Raw genomic sequence first — 19,673 nt, 5'->3', positions numbered from 1 at the left:
GGGGAGGTGAAATACACCTTTTCATGCAAAAGCCTGAGATAACGCGTCGACGAGCACATCGACGAAGCGAATTAGAAATGTAGGAAGACAGCCGAGAGGAGAGGAGAATTATTCCGAGGAAAAAGGGAAACGGAATCGTCGCCGATGCCACTCTTGAGAGATTCAAGAACTGCGGACTCTAGGGCCGCAGAGACGCGCTAGGGGAAAATGGCTTTCGAGCCCTGTAATATTACTAGAACTCGATATAACCCCACAACGGAAGGTCCTAGACCCCTGTATACGGTGTACCTTGCCCCGGGTTTGTTCCATCCGATCCTCGCGAGATTCGCGTAATACCGTAAAGCGGATGAATGCGTTTTCGGGATTGCAGATAGGTGCGTACCGCGATTTACGTGGCCATTACACGACTTTACCTATTGTTACTTTAATCGGATCGTATATACGGCTTACGGGGGAGAATCGAAATAGGAAGTTCGAGGGGAAACGAATGGTGGTTTTACTGGGCCGACAAGAACGGTTTATCAGATGAAGTTTACACCTAGCGCCATTTTCCTTGTTCGATGGGAGTGGATAAAAAATCCCATCCAAGCATTGAACCGTGAAGCTCGAAAACCGTGAAAAATTACGTTTATCTAAATCCTAGATCTTTAGACGGAATCACAAATCCTGGAGATTCTCGCGGAATTACATCGTGTCTTTTCCCTGATAATGTGGGGTTATTAATTTTTTTTCTCCCCCCTCTTTGAGGAGGGAAATATTATTACAGATTGTGGCAGCCGCGGGCGGACGAGGTTATTGATTAGGAAAATTCTAGGGAAATATCTTCCGGCCGATAACGATAATCGATCGAGCAGGGACTTAAGGGTCTCTAGAGTTCCGCCATTCAATTAAATGCCGGGCGCTCGTTAGTGCGGCGCATTGCAGCATTAACAATCTCCAATCAAACGTCCTCGATAAAAAGCATCTCGACCGACGCGACGCGTCGATTCGCTTTGACGGAAAGGCAACGGTTTCGTTTTCGAGCTCGCCGACGAATTTACCGAGAGAGTCGTACACGCGTACACCGGGAATTATCGAGCGGCCATTTTTCATCGAGGCGAGGCTTCGAAAATAGCACGCGACAAGAATAATTATCTAAAGCCGCGATGCTATCACTCGTATTTCTGACATTTGCGTGGCTGAAAATACAGAAAGACCTCCGATTCGTGCCCGACCGCGGGAAATTCGTGTCGGCGACCACTTTATTAATTTTAATATCTCTTTCCGCGACATTCTTTCGCCACGGATCTAACAGCGATAGGTTAACCCGACGTCATGCAGTGACTCAACTGTGATCTTCATGGGAATTATGAAATATACCGTTGACATGTTAAGTACCGTGCAAATAATGGACGTTACAATCCAGGACTGAATTGCTCGAAATTACCTGTCCCCCGGGAATGAGCTGCAAGTCGTACATATGCAGGTATCATTGAAAGGACTTCTTTTTTACTACAATTAAACATTTTGAGAAAGCATTTTTAAGTGGACCAGAGTCGGTGATAATTGCCAGCTGTGATAAGAAATGTGGATACGTAGCGCTTAAATTTGGAGTTCGATTAATTGAATCCTAGTATTGATGCGGATGTCGAACGTTTTTGTGGAATCGGTAAATCCCCTTCCATTTGTTCGGTGTTACGTTTGAGTTAATCAATTTTCTGGGATTTCATAAATTCCCGGTTATTCGGCACGCGCGAATTACGAGGACAGGAGGCGTTGGAGACGCGGTGTCACATCGACGCGTCCCTTCTATCGTGAATTTCTGCAGCGACGTAAAAAATCCCGCGGTGTCATTTCCGCTTTTTTGTCCCCCTCACTCGGTGCATGTCGCGGATGAATCACTCCCAGGAATAATAAAAAAGAAAAAAGGGGGGGACAAAAAAAAGCGGAGCGAATGCCGAACCGCGTGCAGTTGCGACTCGGCCAGGCTTGCAAATTCGTACTCGGCTCTGCCGAAGCTTGTCAAAAGCAGAGTTATCATCTCGTGGCCGGATTTTTAACTGATATCGGCAAAACGACATTCTGAGGCGAATGACGTTTATTCCGTCACTTCCGTTACGGTATGATTTCCACGAATTTTGACAAACTACGACTCGATAACTTTCATTGCATCTTTATGACTCCGAGCGAGACATAATACCTTACATAAATTAGCGGCGATTTTTCATTGATGTTAATAGACATACTATTAAGACACTCGAGGACATACTGATCAAACTTATTCTACCAGGCAGGAAGGACTACCTACGAAAATAATTCCACTCAGAAATACGATTTACAGTTATTTCATTTATTATATCTCAGGCTTTTACTTTTTACACAGTTAAAATGAGTCGGTTACGTTTTAAGTCGTTATTCAATAAAAATTGATCACGTGCCGTCGATTTTGTGATATTTTATCCCGATCGCAGTTTCTCTTTTTACATGGGTTGGTGCTCGAAATAGGATGCCTTGTCCAATAATCAAATCACTTATGCATTACACGGAAAGGAGGAGTCCCTCTACATAGGAGCACCAATTACTGACTTCGCCCCAAAAATCAATGATTTATAAATCATACACTATCTCCATGATTTCCGCTATTTGTGCTCTCAGTAGACTTTCCCTTTCCACGATCGTTTCGCGTACGATTTTTCATATTAGACAGCATATGACAGGTGTGGCCAAGGATGAATCATGAAATAAGTGAATATCAAGTTCTGGCCATCATTCGACATGATTCATCCGCGGCTGTCAATTTTAATGGTTTTTATTCCGGAGTAACACCTCTCGAGTCAAGTGAATCGGAGATGCAGGAGTGCTGCATTTACATTAACGAGAAATGACGGACATCGGTTTTATTACAGGAGAAGGAATTCTCTCTCGGAGGCAGTGATGAATTTTTTCACGGCCTCGTTCCTTCCGGTTCCCACATTCATGAGTCGCACTCGTATTTACAGACTGATCGAATGATTCACACCGGGTTTTGAGCACCGAGATTGCCTATGCCGCGTCCAATTGCGGATTTTATTAAAAATACAGACTTGGAAGGATAATACTTCGCAGGACATCGACTCGACGCCTTTCGCCTACTTGATTTTTTTTTTGTTTACAGTCGCTTGGAAATTACACTGTCTACTGTCAGTTACGAATGCAAGACGGTACAACTCGCGAGTGACTTAATCGTTATCGGTACCCTTCGAACCGAAGAGGACACGTTTATGATAAGGATCGCTAAAGAACGAGTAGGAATTTTTAAACGATGGTTGAACAATTATTTCTCGAGTATAAAGGTGCCCATCAAATAAAATAAATGAGTCGCAATGTGCCTCCAAGAGGAGACTGCGGTTCGAAGGGTGCATTGCGGGCTTAGACCTGCACTTCTTTTTTTTTTTTATACAGCAATATGTACAGGTTTTTGAATAATCACATATAAACTTATTGACGTAATATTCTTCGCTTGGCTTTTTTTTTCCCACTGTTTCCGTAGAAAAGATTACTTAATTTAACGCACGTGGCGATACAGTGCGCGCACACCTAGCACGTGTCGGAGAAATGCACAGAGATGCACTTCGAGTGCAATCCGGTGACAGTGCAGAGCGAGGTAAAATAATTTACCGACGCGGTTCCTTTGCCAAAAATATTCTCTCCAAACTCACGAATAAATTAGGGTCTAGTTTTCTCGTGTCTTACTCGCCCAGCAAGCAGATTCTTTTTTACAATTTCCTATGCACCGTATGAACAATCATCCGTGCGTCGCAACAAATTACTTTACTCCGGCCCTGTCAAGATCGCGATATGATCCCGACATATCGAACTTATTCTAAGGAAAATTATTAATTAGTAAAGCACGCTCGAACATCCTTTCAAAACGTTATAAATTAATTCGGTAGTTCCTAGAATACGTAATTAAAAAATTAACCTCGATCGAGCACCTCTTCAAGACGGTTCAGAGAAGAAGCGATGTTGTCAAAGCCAAAATGAATTATTCATGAGTGTTTCGCAAATTTGACGAAACTTGTCTTACATTTGCTATTTGTACAAAAAAGGCATTTTTACGTAAAGATTTTAAAACATCGCTCTTATACCTCTGATTATCGAAATCATGATAAAATTAAGGAGTGAGGGTAATAAATAAAGATAGTTACTTATGACCATCGGAGCCGATAATTGTGGTAACGGGTCAACGAAATGGGATTTGCGAGGGCTCTGGCCAAAGTTAGCTAATTTGTCTCAGCTTTAGCCAGGGCTTGCCGAAATTGCTCCGAAATCGCTTCAGGCCGAATGAAATTGAACGTGGCTTCGGGATGCACGCAATCTACCGCGCCTCTTCAGGGTATCAGGCACTCCGCAGAAAATGCTTCAACAAGAATATAGAGTTATCATTTTGTCAATCGATCCTAATTATCTTTGGTACAGTACTCGGAGGCTGGATTCGCAGCTTTCGAGTAAACAAGACCGACGCGTTAGTCTCTCGCTCGAGTCAAGGTAGGGAAGAGGAAGAGAGAAGAAGAGACGGACAGGGTGGCGAAAATAATAGGAGGGAAAAGGTTGCACGACAATTAGGATTGCCCCCCAGCAAGTCGGGTTTCTTCTCGTAATTCAGTGGCTCTTGGAAGGAGAGCCTTAATTAACGTGACCAATTAAAACGCCGGCCGAGGGGAAGGATATTTCTTTAAAGGTCCAATCGTAGACGGTTTGCCGGAAAGCAGCTTCGAGAAGAGATTCCTTGATTTTTCTGGCGAATGACTGATAGGAACTGATTTTCCACTTCGAAGGGTGGACCAACAATTCTTGCATCTCGAAGCTCAAACCTTCGACGATACGCGGCTTTCCGGAAATGAGGATGTTTAATTTAATAGAAAATAAATCGGGAACGATTCATTGTTAAATACGTTTTAATTGTTGGAAAATTATACGCGACGAAGCGGCGCAGAAGGGATTTTGCTGATTACTTTTATACAAAAGTCAGGTCGAAAAACGAGTCCGTGAATCGCCAATGTCCAATTTTTTTTTTTCACTAATACTCCCCGACCGTCAATGAAAAAGCTCAAGAGTCGGTCCGATTTTTCGTCCTACGTGCTACTTTCCTTAAGTCCTGTAAACATGTGCTTAATTGTACGTCTATGTACACGTCGATATATACACGGTTGCAGAAGTCTTTCGGGAGTTAGTGTTCGGAGCTCGGCCCGCAAAATAGTCCACGCCAAATACGCGTACTCGTCATTCGGCCGATCCCACGGAATTATTCTCGGTACAGATCGGATCGCACATTAACTTATGAGATTCGACACATCTTAGAATTATCCCGCCTCCTCCAAATCAGTCCACTCGCTCACCCTCCTAGAGGATAGACCAAATTTACCCAGAAAAGGATTATTATAAACGTAACGAAACTTTAGGAACATTTTCAGAATATTTTTCAGTATGCCTTTAGTGTACCGTAGGTCGTTGAAATTGAATAATTCCTGGAAAAGTCGGGATAAAAATTGTTTTTCTAATTTTGCGTCTATCCTCTTTACTCTTCCACGCCCGAAGCTTTCCCAGGCCGACAGAGCGATATCCGCGGTGAGCATTTCTCCGGCAATAAAGAAGAAATGTTGGCATTTTACGAGGTGGGCCGCAGGTCTCGTCCCTCCGTGGTCGATACGCGTTGAAAATGCAAACTGGTAGGCAGTCTCGTAAACGCACAATGATCGGCCGCTTCGGAATTCCTCGCATCTCGCGATCCCGCTAATGGCAGTATCTCTTAACACCTTAACCGGCTTATGGAAAACTAGAAATAAATCTTGGTCCACATTTCGGAGCAGCGAGATGCGTCAAAGTCGAGACTCTCCTTCCACCCCTTCGGCATAATCCATGGTCCAGATAGATCCAATCAAAGAAACACTCAAAGCGTTACGATTCGCTCATCAGCGCCGCGCCCTTCTAAATCTGGATCAAGATTTAAGGCAAACGTCCTTCACCGACCACTCCCCAAATCACCGGAAACTCGATCCGCGTCCTATAAAAACGTCTTTCTGGATAAATTAAGTAATTCCCTAAGAAAGTGCAGGGATGAAATGTCCATTTCATGAGATCCTTGATAAAACTAAGTTCGACGTCGTCGAGGATACACGAGGGTCCTCTGCCGGCTCCCCGGATCTGGTGGCGACCCTGGCGCCAGAAACGTGTCTTCCATTTATTTATAACAATATCATATACTTCAAACAATCGCGCCATGACCGCAACCAGGCCCTGAGTGCACCACCTTGTTCTCCCAAGGAGTTCCAAGGTTCGTACACAGGATAACCTCAAGGAACCGTTCGCTTTGAGTGAACTCCACCGATCGGGGATCGAGTCTTGTGGTTCTCCTGCACAGTAGACCCCTTAATTAAGCCTCGGTCGAAACTCCATGGAGTTCATGGAGCCGGTGTACATTTTGCATACCCGAGGATCGGTCTAGGTGCTCCGATTTGCCAATTATCTCGTGATTTATCGAGCGCGAGGATCCCCCGCAAAGACGGGGATGCATCGCCCATCTCGGGTGGCCCTCGATGAGCCTTCCCTCACTGTTCTCATCGGAACGGTTTGTCATAACGTATATACACGGAGTAATTGGCTTAGCGTTACCGTGGAGCTCATATTCCAGACTTTGAGGCTCCTATGTACACGGCAGCGCCATGCTCTCGCACTTCACATCCTTTAGCAGATTCATCTCCACTCCTCCACCATACAGCTGACATTTTGCGCATCCAGAAGGGACTCCAGGTCCTCTCATTGAAGAATTACCACCTGGATTGCGATGATCTTCAATGCGACCCTAAAGGGGAGTCTCCTCCCGCCCCATATCGTTCATCATTTCATTGTTTCATCGTTTCATCTCACTTCAACCCACTGCGCGTGAGTGTATGTACAAAGGACAATTCCGCAAGTCGTTTCTCAGTCACTGCTCTTCCTGGTGAGAACGTTTAGTGTTAATTGTCCATGGTTTGCCACTTCTCCAGGGGGTCCTGGTCGGAGGTCCTTCTTCTTTGGTGGCTGGTACCATGGTTCCTGGTTCATCGCGACGTATGTACATGGTGTGCAAGTGGTCTTGCAAGAGGGTCTTCCGTCCACGAGGCGAGCCCTCTAGAAGCAGTACTTCCTGGTGCTGACTTCCGGCACGGGGCTCAGGGAATGGGGTCGCCCCTCGCGGGGGGCAACCCCTTCCTCTTGTCAGCCGTAATAGTAGCTCTTGTTGGTGAGACTCCTGGGATTTTCGGCTCGCAGGATCGTGTGCAGACTGTCCGTCCCGACCATGTGGTTGCCCAGATCTACTCGCATCCCGGAGCTGATGGGGTGGAGGGTCCCATGGACGGGCGCCGTGGACAACGGCATCCTCGAGTCGACGTAATACCGCTCCCCGTGTAAACGCTCCGCCAATTGCGTTTCCGGTGTCCTGAAAAGCGACAGATCGCATGTAAATTTGAGTCGGCAGAAAAAACACCTTGAATCCTCAGAGATATACGAAATATTAGGATGTTCAGAAAATCATCGCAGTTTTTGCTATTCAAGATTAAGCCAAGTTCGAATAGAGCTTCTTCTTCTGTGTCCTTGTTATATACCATTTTAAAGTGATTTTGAAAACATCATTGGGCTGTAAATAGCTTTTATTTAGACTATTTTTGAATCCAATGTAAGGCAATGACGTAAGGCAACTGCGTAAGGATATGGAAATTTCTTTCTGTATGGATGTATGATCTCTCCGAGCTCACCTGGCGTCGTTCATCGACACAGGAATTGGCGTCGTCAGGTCGATGTCGGCGTCGATTTCGGAAATGTCGTCGGTGAACCCATTCGGCAGGGTCTCGTTGTTCGCGTGGAACTTCGCGTTCCTCTTTGCCCGATGACGACTGACCAACAGTCTGCCAATAATGATGCCCAGAAAGAGCAAAATGCCAGCAGCCACCGACACGATCACGTAGAGATAGAACTTTTCCTGGTTCTCTGTGAAATTTCAATTGCAATTAGAGCGAGGATTCGGCAGGTCGTGTATATGATAAAAAGACCTCCTCGTGGCAGAGGTAATTTCTCGAATTACTCGTACCACGGAGAATTGAACAAGTGAAATACGAGCAAGATGGGTAAAAATTCAATGAGCAGCATGCAGAGGAACGGATACAATACGTCCAATCGGATGGCTACGATACGATAACTCCATTTATTTTTTTTCCAACATTTATTTATTCAGCGATCCCATCGGCGCTCGACGCTACATCGGGCCGGAAGTAATCAATTAAACTTTCAGATATAAACGTCGAAAGTACTGTTCCAATCAGTCGAGGTAATTCCATGAAAATCCACGCAAATAGTCAATCGCATGCACAACTACTCTCTAGAGACCAGTGAAACGATTCCACAGAGAAATTATCAGGCCAGACAAAATCGAAATGCAAAGCGAACTGCTGATCAAAAGGGAGCCTTTCTATCTCTTTTTAATGATTGTTTAATTATATTCAATTTACACCTCGACATCGATACACTTCACGCTGTCCTTTCATCTAATGGGACAGTACCATCCATCGTAACGAGTCGATGAACATTTTCCCTCGTTAATTAGAATTCATCGATTTCTGCAGAATTTTTTTAATCAATTTACTCAGCTAATATTTTCCTTAGAGGTTCTTATCAGAGGATACGTATTCTAGGATAACATCTGACGGTAAGGAAAGTGGATCGATCCTATCCCAACTGTTTATCAGATGGTTGTGGACCAGGTTGAATGCATATATCGGCACAGGAACACGACACATCGGTAAATCGAGCTTTATCTAGGGACATTTTCCACGTTATCGACAGTCTCGGGAATGATAAGACAGGGAACCGTGTACGAGTGGTCCAGACGCGAGCTTTTTGGAGGACTTCTCGAATTTCTTGATACCGCAAGTGGACCGATTAAAAATGATAATTTAAAGATTTATAGTAATTGTGATTAAGTTACCGGCACCAGAAATGTGTAATTTGGGAGGGATGGTAAAAAGCTCGTTTCTGGAGCAGCTTTTGAAGGTTGCCGACCGAGAGGCTGCAGTTTCGTTATCGACCGTCAAGTCTGACGCGATCAGCTGATGATATCCAGGGTCTCTGGGTGTACTTACTTGATATGAAGGAGTAGGCATTGATCCATTCATTGAGATATCCGACAACCACGCGATCCTCCTCGGGGAAGGCGTAGACGACCGTCGTGCAATTCGTCGGGGACACGGCGATTGGTTCGCCCTTACTATTAACCCCATTGTCGCCCAACATCATCCCCGTGGTAACGTCGGTCGGTAAGAGCACGTGCTTGCGAGCTTTACCCACCGTACCGACAGAGCTTAACTTGTACCGCGCGTCCACTAAAAATCCCGGGAAAATCAGAAAATAATTCACGTCACTTCATTTAATAATAAATAAATAATAAATGGCTAAAGGAAATTCACCGGCAATGAAAAGCCGGGTAAATAAACGAGTCGGGCTCGACGTGTATAAATTTCCTACCGACAAAGAGAAAGCCGGTATAAATTATTCACGCCGGGGAATTATCGCGGGTAATTAACATGCCGGAGGAAATCTGGATTCTGAGGAGAATCGATTATCGTTCGACGGAACGTCGTTTAGTCGCAGGTGCGGACAGGTTCCCTGTACATATGTACGCGCGTAGGTAGGCATGTATGTACAATTGCGCACGCATTTACAGAAGTACCCGCGGACGTACGTCGACTCGAACAGACGTACGTGTCCGGGATAAATGATGGGCGAGCGAAGCAGGGATCGGGGGAAAATAAAGCTCGGTAATCACCTAGAATCCCAGAATTGCGAGCGTTATTTCGTTACTCGCGAGAGACAGGAAGAGAGGGAAATTCGGGGGATGCAACTGCACGCGGTGGAGGGACAGAGGGACCGGTGAATATGGACCAACGAGGGTGCACCGTGTGTCCCGGAGAGGGGAAAAAGAGAGCAGGGTGAAATTTCATGAGCTCAAAGCGAGTGCACGGCGAATTGTTAATTCTTAGCGGATGTGGGTACACATTTTACAAGCGTCGAAAAGAAAAAAAAAGAAAAAGAAATCGACGGGACGGATTCCCACAAAGGCGACATCACGCGGCACCGCTCGTAAGAGGTCCTCGACGTCACTCCTTTGGCGCACTCTGCAATTATCGCGATATGAATCCCTGGCGGACTTTTAATATCCGCGAATTGGAGGACTTTTGCTTCCTTTTGACACCCTCGACGGATATATGGAGAGACGCGAGAGACTGAAAATACCGGATTCGAGAAAGCGTTTCACCTGGCAGATAGAGCGGATTCGCGGCGACGCTCTCGTCGAGACGCTCCGTTCTCGAGCGTCGGGAGCAAACTGATAAGTCCATATGATAATCGCAGGATCGGAAAAGACCTCGTGACGTGGTCTCGACTATTGTGCAAATAAACCACGACCATCCAGTAGTTTCGCACCGAGTCGCGAAACTCGGCGATTCAAAGGATTTCTCGATTTCGGTTCCTCGTTATAAATTACCTGTCCAGGGTGAGCATAAAGCAATTATCGGCCCACTCCCGGATGAATTATTATTTATCGCGGATCCGCCAACACGCGGAATAATCCGCGGGGGAATTAATTTCCCGCGATACTCGCCGGGAAATCTGTAAAACCCGCGGCCGATCCGCAGGATTTCCCTTACGCGGGGGAGCAACCCCCGATAGTGAGGGATTACGATTGCCATTACCGCGGTTTAATTCCCGGATTTCAATCCTCGCGGTAATCGGCGCGTAAGGACTAATTGCACTCCGCTTAGACGTCGCGGACTTCTGCCGCAAAATGGGGACAATAAAGTAATTATCGAGCCACTTCGGGAGGGGGGCCGCGACTTGGCCGGAATCCGTTAATATTCCCCGGGGAATTCCCGGGGAATTCATTTCCATAATAAATGCAAAATGTCGAGCAATCCCGACTCCGAGAGCCGGGCCACCGTAAACTACCGTAAAACCTATAAAATATCCCCCAACGCTCGTTCACGGAGCTGAAATGTGTACTCTTTGCGCTGTGCGTTTGCTCTGCGGTCACCCGTGGCAACGTTACAATAACAAACTTTGCGGAGGCTCCGCTCCGGAAACAACGCTTATTGCGATGACACGTGTTAATAACGCTATGTGAAATTTAGTGCACTTTGGATTACTGCGAAATTTCCACCCGGCCCCGAAAATCCAAATTTGCCCTGTATAAATGAATTCGTGAAAATCCGATCCCGGCGTTCCGTAACGACAGAAATATCGAATTTGATTACGCTATTCGTTTATCTACTCGTTAACACCTTGACAAAATTTTGGGAAAAAAATTCTACACGGGTCTGCTCGTTGCTCGTCTTCGTTTCGCGATGCGGATGGCGTGGAAAATTCATTTCGATAACAAATGACACGCCTCCTCTAATTTCGAGCCCGAGGCATCGACATGTCACCGTGCAACTGCACAAAGCCCGAAAAATGCACGAGCAATACCTGCGGAATTAAAAGAGTCTGACATGTAACATTCATATTTGTCGTTTGAATACTTCCGTGAAGCGATTACCCTCTAGCGGAATTGGACGCATCGAAAGCCCGGCAAAAATCGAGATTAATCGATCCCCTGTTACTTTTTACGTTTTTTTCCGATTTTTTTTTTTTACCCGGAGACATTATTTTTGCAAAGTTCCCCGTAAATACTGTACCGTTATCACGGTTTTTCATCACGAATGAACCTAATTAAATACGCATTTTCGGTACGACCGTCCCGAGTGCGGAGCAATTATCGTCTCGTTTCAAAGCAGTTATTACTCCCGGTGAATTTGTTAATATCCGACGATTAATCAATGAGGCAGCCGGCACGGAAAATTCATTTCGAAATAATAAATGAAATATACCAGTAATTCCGGGCTCTCCAGTGGTTGACGCGACGCCGTAAAAATGGGCCAACACATGTGAAACGACGAGCGAATTATGAACGATATTTGCTTTTTCCGCAAATCGAGATACGCGGGTTCGCTGTACCAGTGGATTACGCACGAGAGTGATGTAACGACAAACTTCATTCGGGAAGTGGCACTTATCGCGCTGATAGGAGTACAGATGGTAACGAAGGTGAGCACCGAGCATTTTCATACCGCCGGCTCGGGAAAGCGTACCGTCTGTTCATTAAGTCGGAAGATAAATTTCCCCTCCCCGTAAAAATGACAAAATCAAATTTCACACGGCATTGTGACGTTAAAAAAGTGAGTCCAATTTATTAAAATCCTCTTTATTCGTCCGTTTCTCAGTAGGAGGTTAGGCGGCACCGAAACGCGATAATTCCAGTTAACAAATGTTCCCAATTAGCATCCCTTGTTCGTCCATGAAGCACCCCTCTGGCGGGGGTGTATTTAATAAACGGCACGAAGTATCGAATCATCGTGCTAACTTCGCGTGTCGCGCTAATCAGGGCTAATCAATTGAATTTCGAGAGGAAGTTTAAACCGAGCCCGAGGAAACGCGGAGTGCGGAATTAAATGGCGAGGGGTGGCTCGATCCGAGGGGATTATTTCGGGAGAAAAGTCGGGACGTGCTCTCAAAAATTCTCTTTATGACTTGTTATGCACCCCGGCGTATGAAGTTGCGAAATGAGACCACCTCGCCGCGATTCCTTTGTAACGAATGTGTAAAGAAAAGCCCGGCATAACTTGTTTAAGAGGGGGAAAAAGAAGAGAGCCGGAACTTTGGGCCGCGGCGTTTCGTACTTTTATGCGCGGCTACGAAAGGAAATACTCCATATGCTGGAATAAGAGCGCTTTTAAGGCGACGCCAAACTTGCCGGGGGATTTAGAGGAACTTGCTGTTCGAGGAAATTTAATATTCTCTTTTTTATTCCTTACCCTGCCTCGCGAGAAATCCCCATAAATTCCCTCGCGATATTCCCGCGTTAAGAATACTGACGTATACTCCCGCGGGGAACTTTTTATTTTACGATTCTTCCCTTAATCCTTTTAGAATTAATTTCAACAAATCCTCAGACCTTTAGCGAGCAAGTACTCGGAGGAAAATCCGGCGCGATCAAATCGAAAATCAGTCGATTCGTGCTCCAATTTGTTCCAAAATCTGAGCAGGTCGGTACGAATTCAGACAATACTGCATCGTTTGGATTTGCGGGCACATTGCGATCTGCCTTGTAAAGTGATGCAAAATGCATCGGGCCGAGCTTCGTAATGCCGATTTCGAATTTGGGAACCGCGGAAATTGGCCCGCGAGCCTGAAATTCAGCCGACAATCACCGCGAAATGGGACGCATGCTAATTAGAAACACTTATTGCAAATGCAATGATTTGGTTTAATAACCCTCGAGCGCGTTGCAACGACAATTAGCCGTTGAAAAATTAAGGAAAAACGTGGTTTCGTGGTACTGAAATCTCGCGTTTTTTTTTCTCTCTCCTCAATTTCGCGGCCATAAAGGATCCAAAGGTCCTGGAAAAGTGTCCCACAAATCGGCGCTAAAAAGGCGCCATTTTTGCGTACAAACGAATCTCGCCCCGGTGCAAAATAACGTTTTGTGCACTAGCCAGAAAGGTTTCTGATATGACGCGGAGGTGCAATTTAACGAGAGCTCGTTAAGCGTGCGTGCGTCACATAAAGCTAACCACCCTCCTTGGGCATGTGCATAACGAGAGGAAAATGAAGTTCAGGTACGTCGCAAAAGCAGGAAAGTAAATGAATTGAACATTTTTCCGCGTTTCGCGGCTCTCTTTAATTGCGAAGCGAGCCGAGACGTCCTTAGCACCTCCGCGTTTAATTTGGGATTTCTTTGTCCATGGTGCGAATTATTTTGAAAATTATTTTCTATCTCTTCATCTCACGGGAATGGAGTTATTTCGCAAAGAAACGCGTCTGAATCCAGCTCGAAAGGACATTTCAGCGAGTACTGTCGATCGATACCCGACACGTCACGCTTTATGTCGTCACCTAAATGCGAGCATGTCGCATGCACGTTCGGCTGTTACATATTTAACGATACGTCTGACATGTAACATTCATTAGGAGACATGTAACCTGGGAAATTAGGACTCGGCCTGGGAGAGGAGTGTTCGATCGCTGATACCTCCCAGTCCCCATACGCCGATAGACGATCGACAGTGAGTAAAAGTAGAGCAGGGTAACAATAGACATAATGCAATTCACATCTCTTTAAGCACGTAAAAAGCGTAAAAAGAGGTGACGCACGACCGAGCGATTTTCCTCGCGAACGACGCCGAGTAACGAGTGTAAGCGACGTATGGATGCACTTGCACCAGATATGGAGCCCGCTGCAGCAGAGCGCATGCACCAGAAAATTACATCACACTATAAACGATTATTACCCGCTGTGACAGAGATAATTAAAGCCTCGTGCATATAATCGAAGGTGTGAACACGACGACCCGCTGCATCTGCACTGACGGCATTTAAACGTAGTTCCATGCAAGCTTAATCGAAGGTATGACTTCATTTTTATTGCAAAATAAATCCTTCCATACGCTAAATGGAGCGAACCGGCATCAGGTGTGCAAGAGGCCGAGGATGCACTCTCGGTAACTGCAATCTGGGGCGGATCTTCCCTGGGATTTCAATTTCGGGCGTTATGCAGCTCCTCGATAAACCAGCCCAGCCCATCTGGAAATCCAAACGCAGCGTTGCATCGCGAAATAACGCATCCCGCTAAATTGCGCGCGAAATGTACCTTTGACGCGGCCTCGCCAGATAAATTCGGAACATTTGCCAGGCACCTACCGTTTAATTGGACAAGTCGGGAGCACTGCGACCTGCGGGTCTCTTTCTCGTTGCATACGGTTTAACCCTAATGATGCACCCCGAAAGACCTCGGCGTGACATCGACACGCGTCGCATAATCTCGCAAAATAGCTCGCGGCGCGTTCCCGAAATTTCACACGTCAGTAAATCTAGTGCAAGTTCGGAACACCCTGATCTATCCCAAGATTAAATGTCGCTGAAGCTTGGGAAAAAATTCAGATAAAAATATTCCCAGGGGAAATCGTTCAGAAAAATATCAAAAGGGTCGAAGGGATGGAATGCCAATTAATGAGCACCCAGTTAATTTTCATTCCGGCGATGAAAAATCAAGAAATAAAAAACCAACCAATGCGGTACACCTGAGAGGTAACCCCGGTGTCGCATTAAAACCCCGTTTAATTTACTACCGCATTAACTTTGTTATTCCCTCAGCTGCTCCCTAAGTTTTCTCATTATTGCTACGAAACCGTTTAGGTCGTTTCATCTCCTGGGGGTGGGCCCTATTGTTTCACCGTCCAGGAAGTCCTCCCGAAGTGCATTAACAGAGCCACCGAGGACTCGGGTATATTTACGAGAGCAGGGACTCGATTTTCTGCACGTATGGCCCCGAAAGTGCGCACAGTATGTACAGTAGGTACGCAACATCGAAATGCGACGAACGTGGCGAAGGGTCTTCCACTTTCGATATTCCTTGCCCTTGCGAGTTCCGAAATTCCGCTCTTCGGGATTTTCATTTTCCATCCCCACGTCGCTTTTGCTTTCTATCTCCTATTTTTCCAGCGCTTCGGTCCTCTATCCCTCTTTTGTAGATTTTTGGATTTTCTTCCCCGCTCGCCTTTCTTCTCCGTTTTACTCCTCGTCTCTTTCTCCCTCGCCCTTTTGTCCGTTCGAGTTAATTTCGACTCGGGGAATAATTCAGACTTCTAATTAAAGGGATGGCCAGCTTACCCGGCTAACTGTTACCGGCTACAGGGGAGATATCGGTAGTTCCGAAAACGACGGCGGGATTCGTCGCGACGCCTCTTCCGCGTCGGATTCCATTTCCGGGACAAAAGGGCCGCAGCTTTATGGCGAGCTTTGTCCCCGTCCTTTCAGACCTCGTTGACGTATGTGCGCGAGACTCGTACTTTGCCGAAAATTCCGACGAGCCAATGTAATTTTCGGGACTTTCGACCTTCCCGAAACCGACCCACCCCATTGACCACAGGACTGGGGTTACGGCACTCCCGGAATTGGGTTTGTGGATTTCTCCTCTCTTCTTCTCTTTCATTTTTTTTAAGTGGAATTTGATTAACCGCGCGGGAGCATTTTTTTTTCGGGGATTTTTTTTTTCCAACCCCGGCTAGCAGCGGCCTAAAATTACGCGGATAGTGATTCCAGCGGTGAAAGTTCCGAGAGCATTTCGGCTACTTGTTGAACCCAAAACCTGAATGTAACGTTGCTTTTTCCATCTTCCTACGATTTTTGAAATTACGCTCCTATCGTTCAGAGGTACAGATGTATCATCCAATTTTCCTCGCTGGCCGATTTTTCTTGGGCTCCATTTTTAATTTCAAATTTTATGGTACGTCCATTCTGGAAGTGGAGTGTTTAAAGATTCGTTGGAATTCTTTTCGACGTATTTTTCGAGGGGAACTCCAGGTCGAAGTGCACAGAGGTGCCGCTGCAAAGCGAGCTTGCGAGCTTCCGACTTGCAAGGAGGATTCGCAAACTCGGAAAACCGCAAGAGTTTGGCCAGGCGTGCAATGCACAACGTCTGTGACTTAATTACTCGGTCCTAAATCAAATTTGCCGAATCGGATGCTGCCTTTAATCTGGTTTCTCCCATCCCCCTACGTAGTCAACTATTCGCCCCCTATCGCTATTTCTGCACCCCATCGATCGACTGACTTCGAATTACGGTCACTGCTTTTCGCCGCGAATCCGCTAATTTTGCCTTTCGACCGGAAGTTGTTTTCCTAAGAGTCTAAAGCCCGACAGCAATTTCGAATCGGCAAATTGGAGGCGTCTGCAGAGCCCGCGAAACCCGATCGTTTATCTGTCAAATTTGAATCCGCTCGTGCCATCGACTGGCGATAGATCTACTGGGCGAATCCGCAAAAACCGCAATTAACCACTTAAAAAAATGTGAAAAAAAAAAAAATAACGCTCCCCCAGCGAAGTGACGTTCGGGCTTCCGGTAGAGCCAATCGCGCAAAAAGGGGACAGCTCGCTGCAATTGCAGCAACTCCAGCGACGAGAGCCTCTGTGTAATTCGCCGAGCGGTTGGCGTTTCCGCGTTTTCACTTTTTCCCCATCTCGCTCGGTTGATTCCCTTTTCGCGAGGCATTCGTCACCTCTTGTTCGCAGCTCGGTACCAATGGAACCGGCGACATGCCGGCTAATATTACCCATTTATCCGGTTGATCCGGCGCATTCGTCGAGGATATGCCATTACGACGACGCCAGGCGTCGCGTTAATTGCATTTCGCACTTTGCGAGGTGTAGGGAGACACGGAGAGGAAGAGGGACGGAGGAAGGGAGGAGGCCGTCAGAAAACGAAGGATTCAACGCAAACTTTGAGCCCCCCAATCCTCCGGGGTTGATTTTACACCTCCATTTCCATCGCGCCCCCGAGACTCGCAGTTTTAATTATTACGTACATTCGCTGGTTTTCAGGGAGAACCCGACGCTCGATAATGAACAAATAGAGGGATTTCAATTTTTAACCGGAACGGCAAATGGGTTCTTCCCGGTTTCGCGTGTCCGGGGATTATATTCGGACCTCCTCTTTTTTGGGGTGCTTCCTGGTTCCGGCGATTGATCGAAAGCACGCAAAGAGGACCAAACGAAGGAATCCCTCTCGCGGAGAGATCATCCGCGGTCCGCATGAAAGGCGCCAACCCCCCGGAAAATCTTCCCTTAGAACGTAGAACGAGATTCCTGCTAACCCGATTGTAAATTTATAAAGGGAATACCGCATCAAAGCGCCGGCTTTACGAGGCTTTCGGGGATTCTCAATGGCCCGCGAATTCGTCCGGTATCGCGGAAAGATCGCAAACGAAGTGGAGAGGAGATTTGGGCACGCGCGAAATTCCCTCCCTCTTTGAGAGTCGTTTACTCCTCCCCTTTGGCGGCCTTTCGGCGACGAATATGCTGAAAAGTGCGGCACGATCTTCACTTTAAAAATGAAAACACAGGAAAGGGGCGGTCTACCTCCGCCGGAATGTTAAAAAAGGCCCGAAGTTAATTATTTGACAATTCATACGAATTAATTTCATCCCTCTTTACTTAATATCCGCGATTCTCGCGGTGTCACGCGTCAGTGCAGATGCAGCGAAAGCGAGAGGAAGAACATGAAGAAGTATGAAAAATATGAAAGTAGAAAATGATGGAAAAAGAAAAAAAGAATGTGCGACTCACCGTCGTTGTTGGTCCTCGCCCTCGGAGGGGAAGAACTCACGGTGGGGCCATTTCTCGAGGCGTTATCCCTAGGCTGAGGTTGTGGGCCCTCCAAGTTAGGACTAGGGCTGAACTCGGTCCTGAAATCAGCCCTGTCGAACCCTTCCTCGAACTCGTGGACCATGTTCCTCTCGTCGGCCTCGATGCCTCCTTCGCTCTGGTCGCGCAGCACGGTCCAGGGTACTGTAATATAAAATCGGGGAAAAATAATAAGTTTTCCACGCGGTCAAAATATCTCGGAAATGTGGGATATCAAGCCAAGTGGACCGTGGAGATGGAAGTGGAAAATAAAAATCGAGGGGAGCACAATTTCCAAATTCCTGACCCAAAACCGCGGGGGGAGCTTTTATTGTCATCGGAACTCCCGTAAATTCGGGAGCTTCCCCCCGGCCTTCGGCTCCTGGAAGGTGTATTTCTGAAAATCTGGAAAAATGCCGCGGAAAGTCGTACGTCAAATTCCCGTTCGAGTTTCCGCGAGCGGCCCCGAAGGGCGTCGCGACGCGCGGCCCCGGCGATAAACGTCGCGAGGTATGATCGAAGGGGGCCAACTCGCGGAGGATATCGGCCAAGCCACGAAGGAAGGATTTTATTTCTTTTTATTTACATACACTCTCGGGGCTCGGTTTCGTATCGGCGACGTCGGGAAACAGGGGCGTCGTTTACGGCCAGGGGAAACACGACTCGCGCTTTCGCGTTCAGTTTCACGCTCGAAGGACCCTCCTGTATATCCAGGACATTATGAATAGGCTCTTCCCTGTTTAGTCCTCCTCCCTAGGGGAGGAATTTTCCGCAAGCTAACGTTTCTCCACGCGAGGGTCGAGCACTCTCCAGGGCTGCGAAATCTGCCCCGTTAAATTGCCACGAAACCTCGCTAATCTCCTCCCCATTAACCGACTCAAGGATGACATATTTCGGTAATTGTAATAATTATTTTGTTTAATTTCTTTAAACCAAGGATACGGTAAAAATCCTGGAATCATTCGCTGACGCTAGGATACCATATTTCGCTGATTGTAGTAATTGTGTGGTTTAGATATATTAAATTGTGGGCACGGCGAAAATCGTGGAATTTTTGAGATGTGGACATTTTCACAGCTTAAGATATGTTTAACTAGAGGGTGGTTTCTGGAGTTTCGGGGTGACTTCTGTGCAGAGGGTGCGTCCAGATCCGGAGCTGCACCCTCTCTGTTGAATCTTCGCCGGGAACGCGAATGCAAATGCCGGTGGAAACGGGATCAACAGTGGTTTGCAATGTCGTCACGGTGTGTCTTCTCAACCGGTAAAGGAATAGGTACACATCCGGTCGAGGTGGGGAGGTTGCGGAGAATGAAGTTGAATGAAGTCCAGGGAAGTTCGGCAAAGTCTGGGAAAGTCCGGCCAAGTCCAGCCCGGAAAGGACGCCCGATGAGACGAGGTCCGGAATCTGCGAG

The 19,673-nt window shown here is 46.7% G+C and overlaps 1 protein-coding gene across 3 annotated transcripts in view; it reads right to left on the bottom strand.

The window, feature by feature from the left end:
* Positions 1 to 2,328: 2,328 nt before the first annotated feature.
* LOC105699862 (protein eva-1) overlaps positions 2,329 to 19,673 on the bottom strand; it is a 115,045-nt gene continuing 97,700 nt past the window's right edge. For 2 of the 3 annotated variants that reach the window (XM_012425243.2, XM_012425244.2), the window contains exons 6-9: positions 18,205 to 18,426; positions 9,135 to 9,374; positions 7,755 to 7,986; positions 2,329 to 7,438 (exon numbers count right to left, since the gene is read on the bottom strand). In XM_012425243.2, coding sequence (XP_012280666.1) covers positions 7,216 to 7,438; positions 7,755 to 7,986; positions 9,135 to 9,374; positions 18,205 to 18,426 — 917 coding nt within the window. In that variant the 3' untranslated portion in view covers positions 2,329 to 7,215. The remainder of the gene's footprint in view (positions 7,439 to 7,754; positions 7,987 to 9,134; positions 9,375 to 18,204; positions 18,427 to 19,673) is intronic. The other variant, XM_023434388.1, reaches the window with a different exon arrangement.

Source organism: Orussus abietinus, unplaced genomic scaffold (genome assembly GCF_000612105.2).
Source record: "Orussus abietinus isolate OABI.00-Male unplaced genomic scaffold, Oabi_2.0 scaffold10, whole genome shotgun sequence".
Lineage (NCBI taxonomy): Eukaryota > Metazoa > Arthropoda > Insecta > Hymenoptera > Orussidae > Orussus > Orussus abietinus.
Note: the sequence above shows the minus strand (reverse complement) of the source record. Positions and strands in the feature narration are given on the sequence as shown.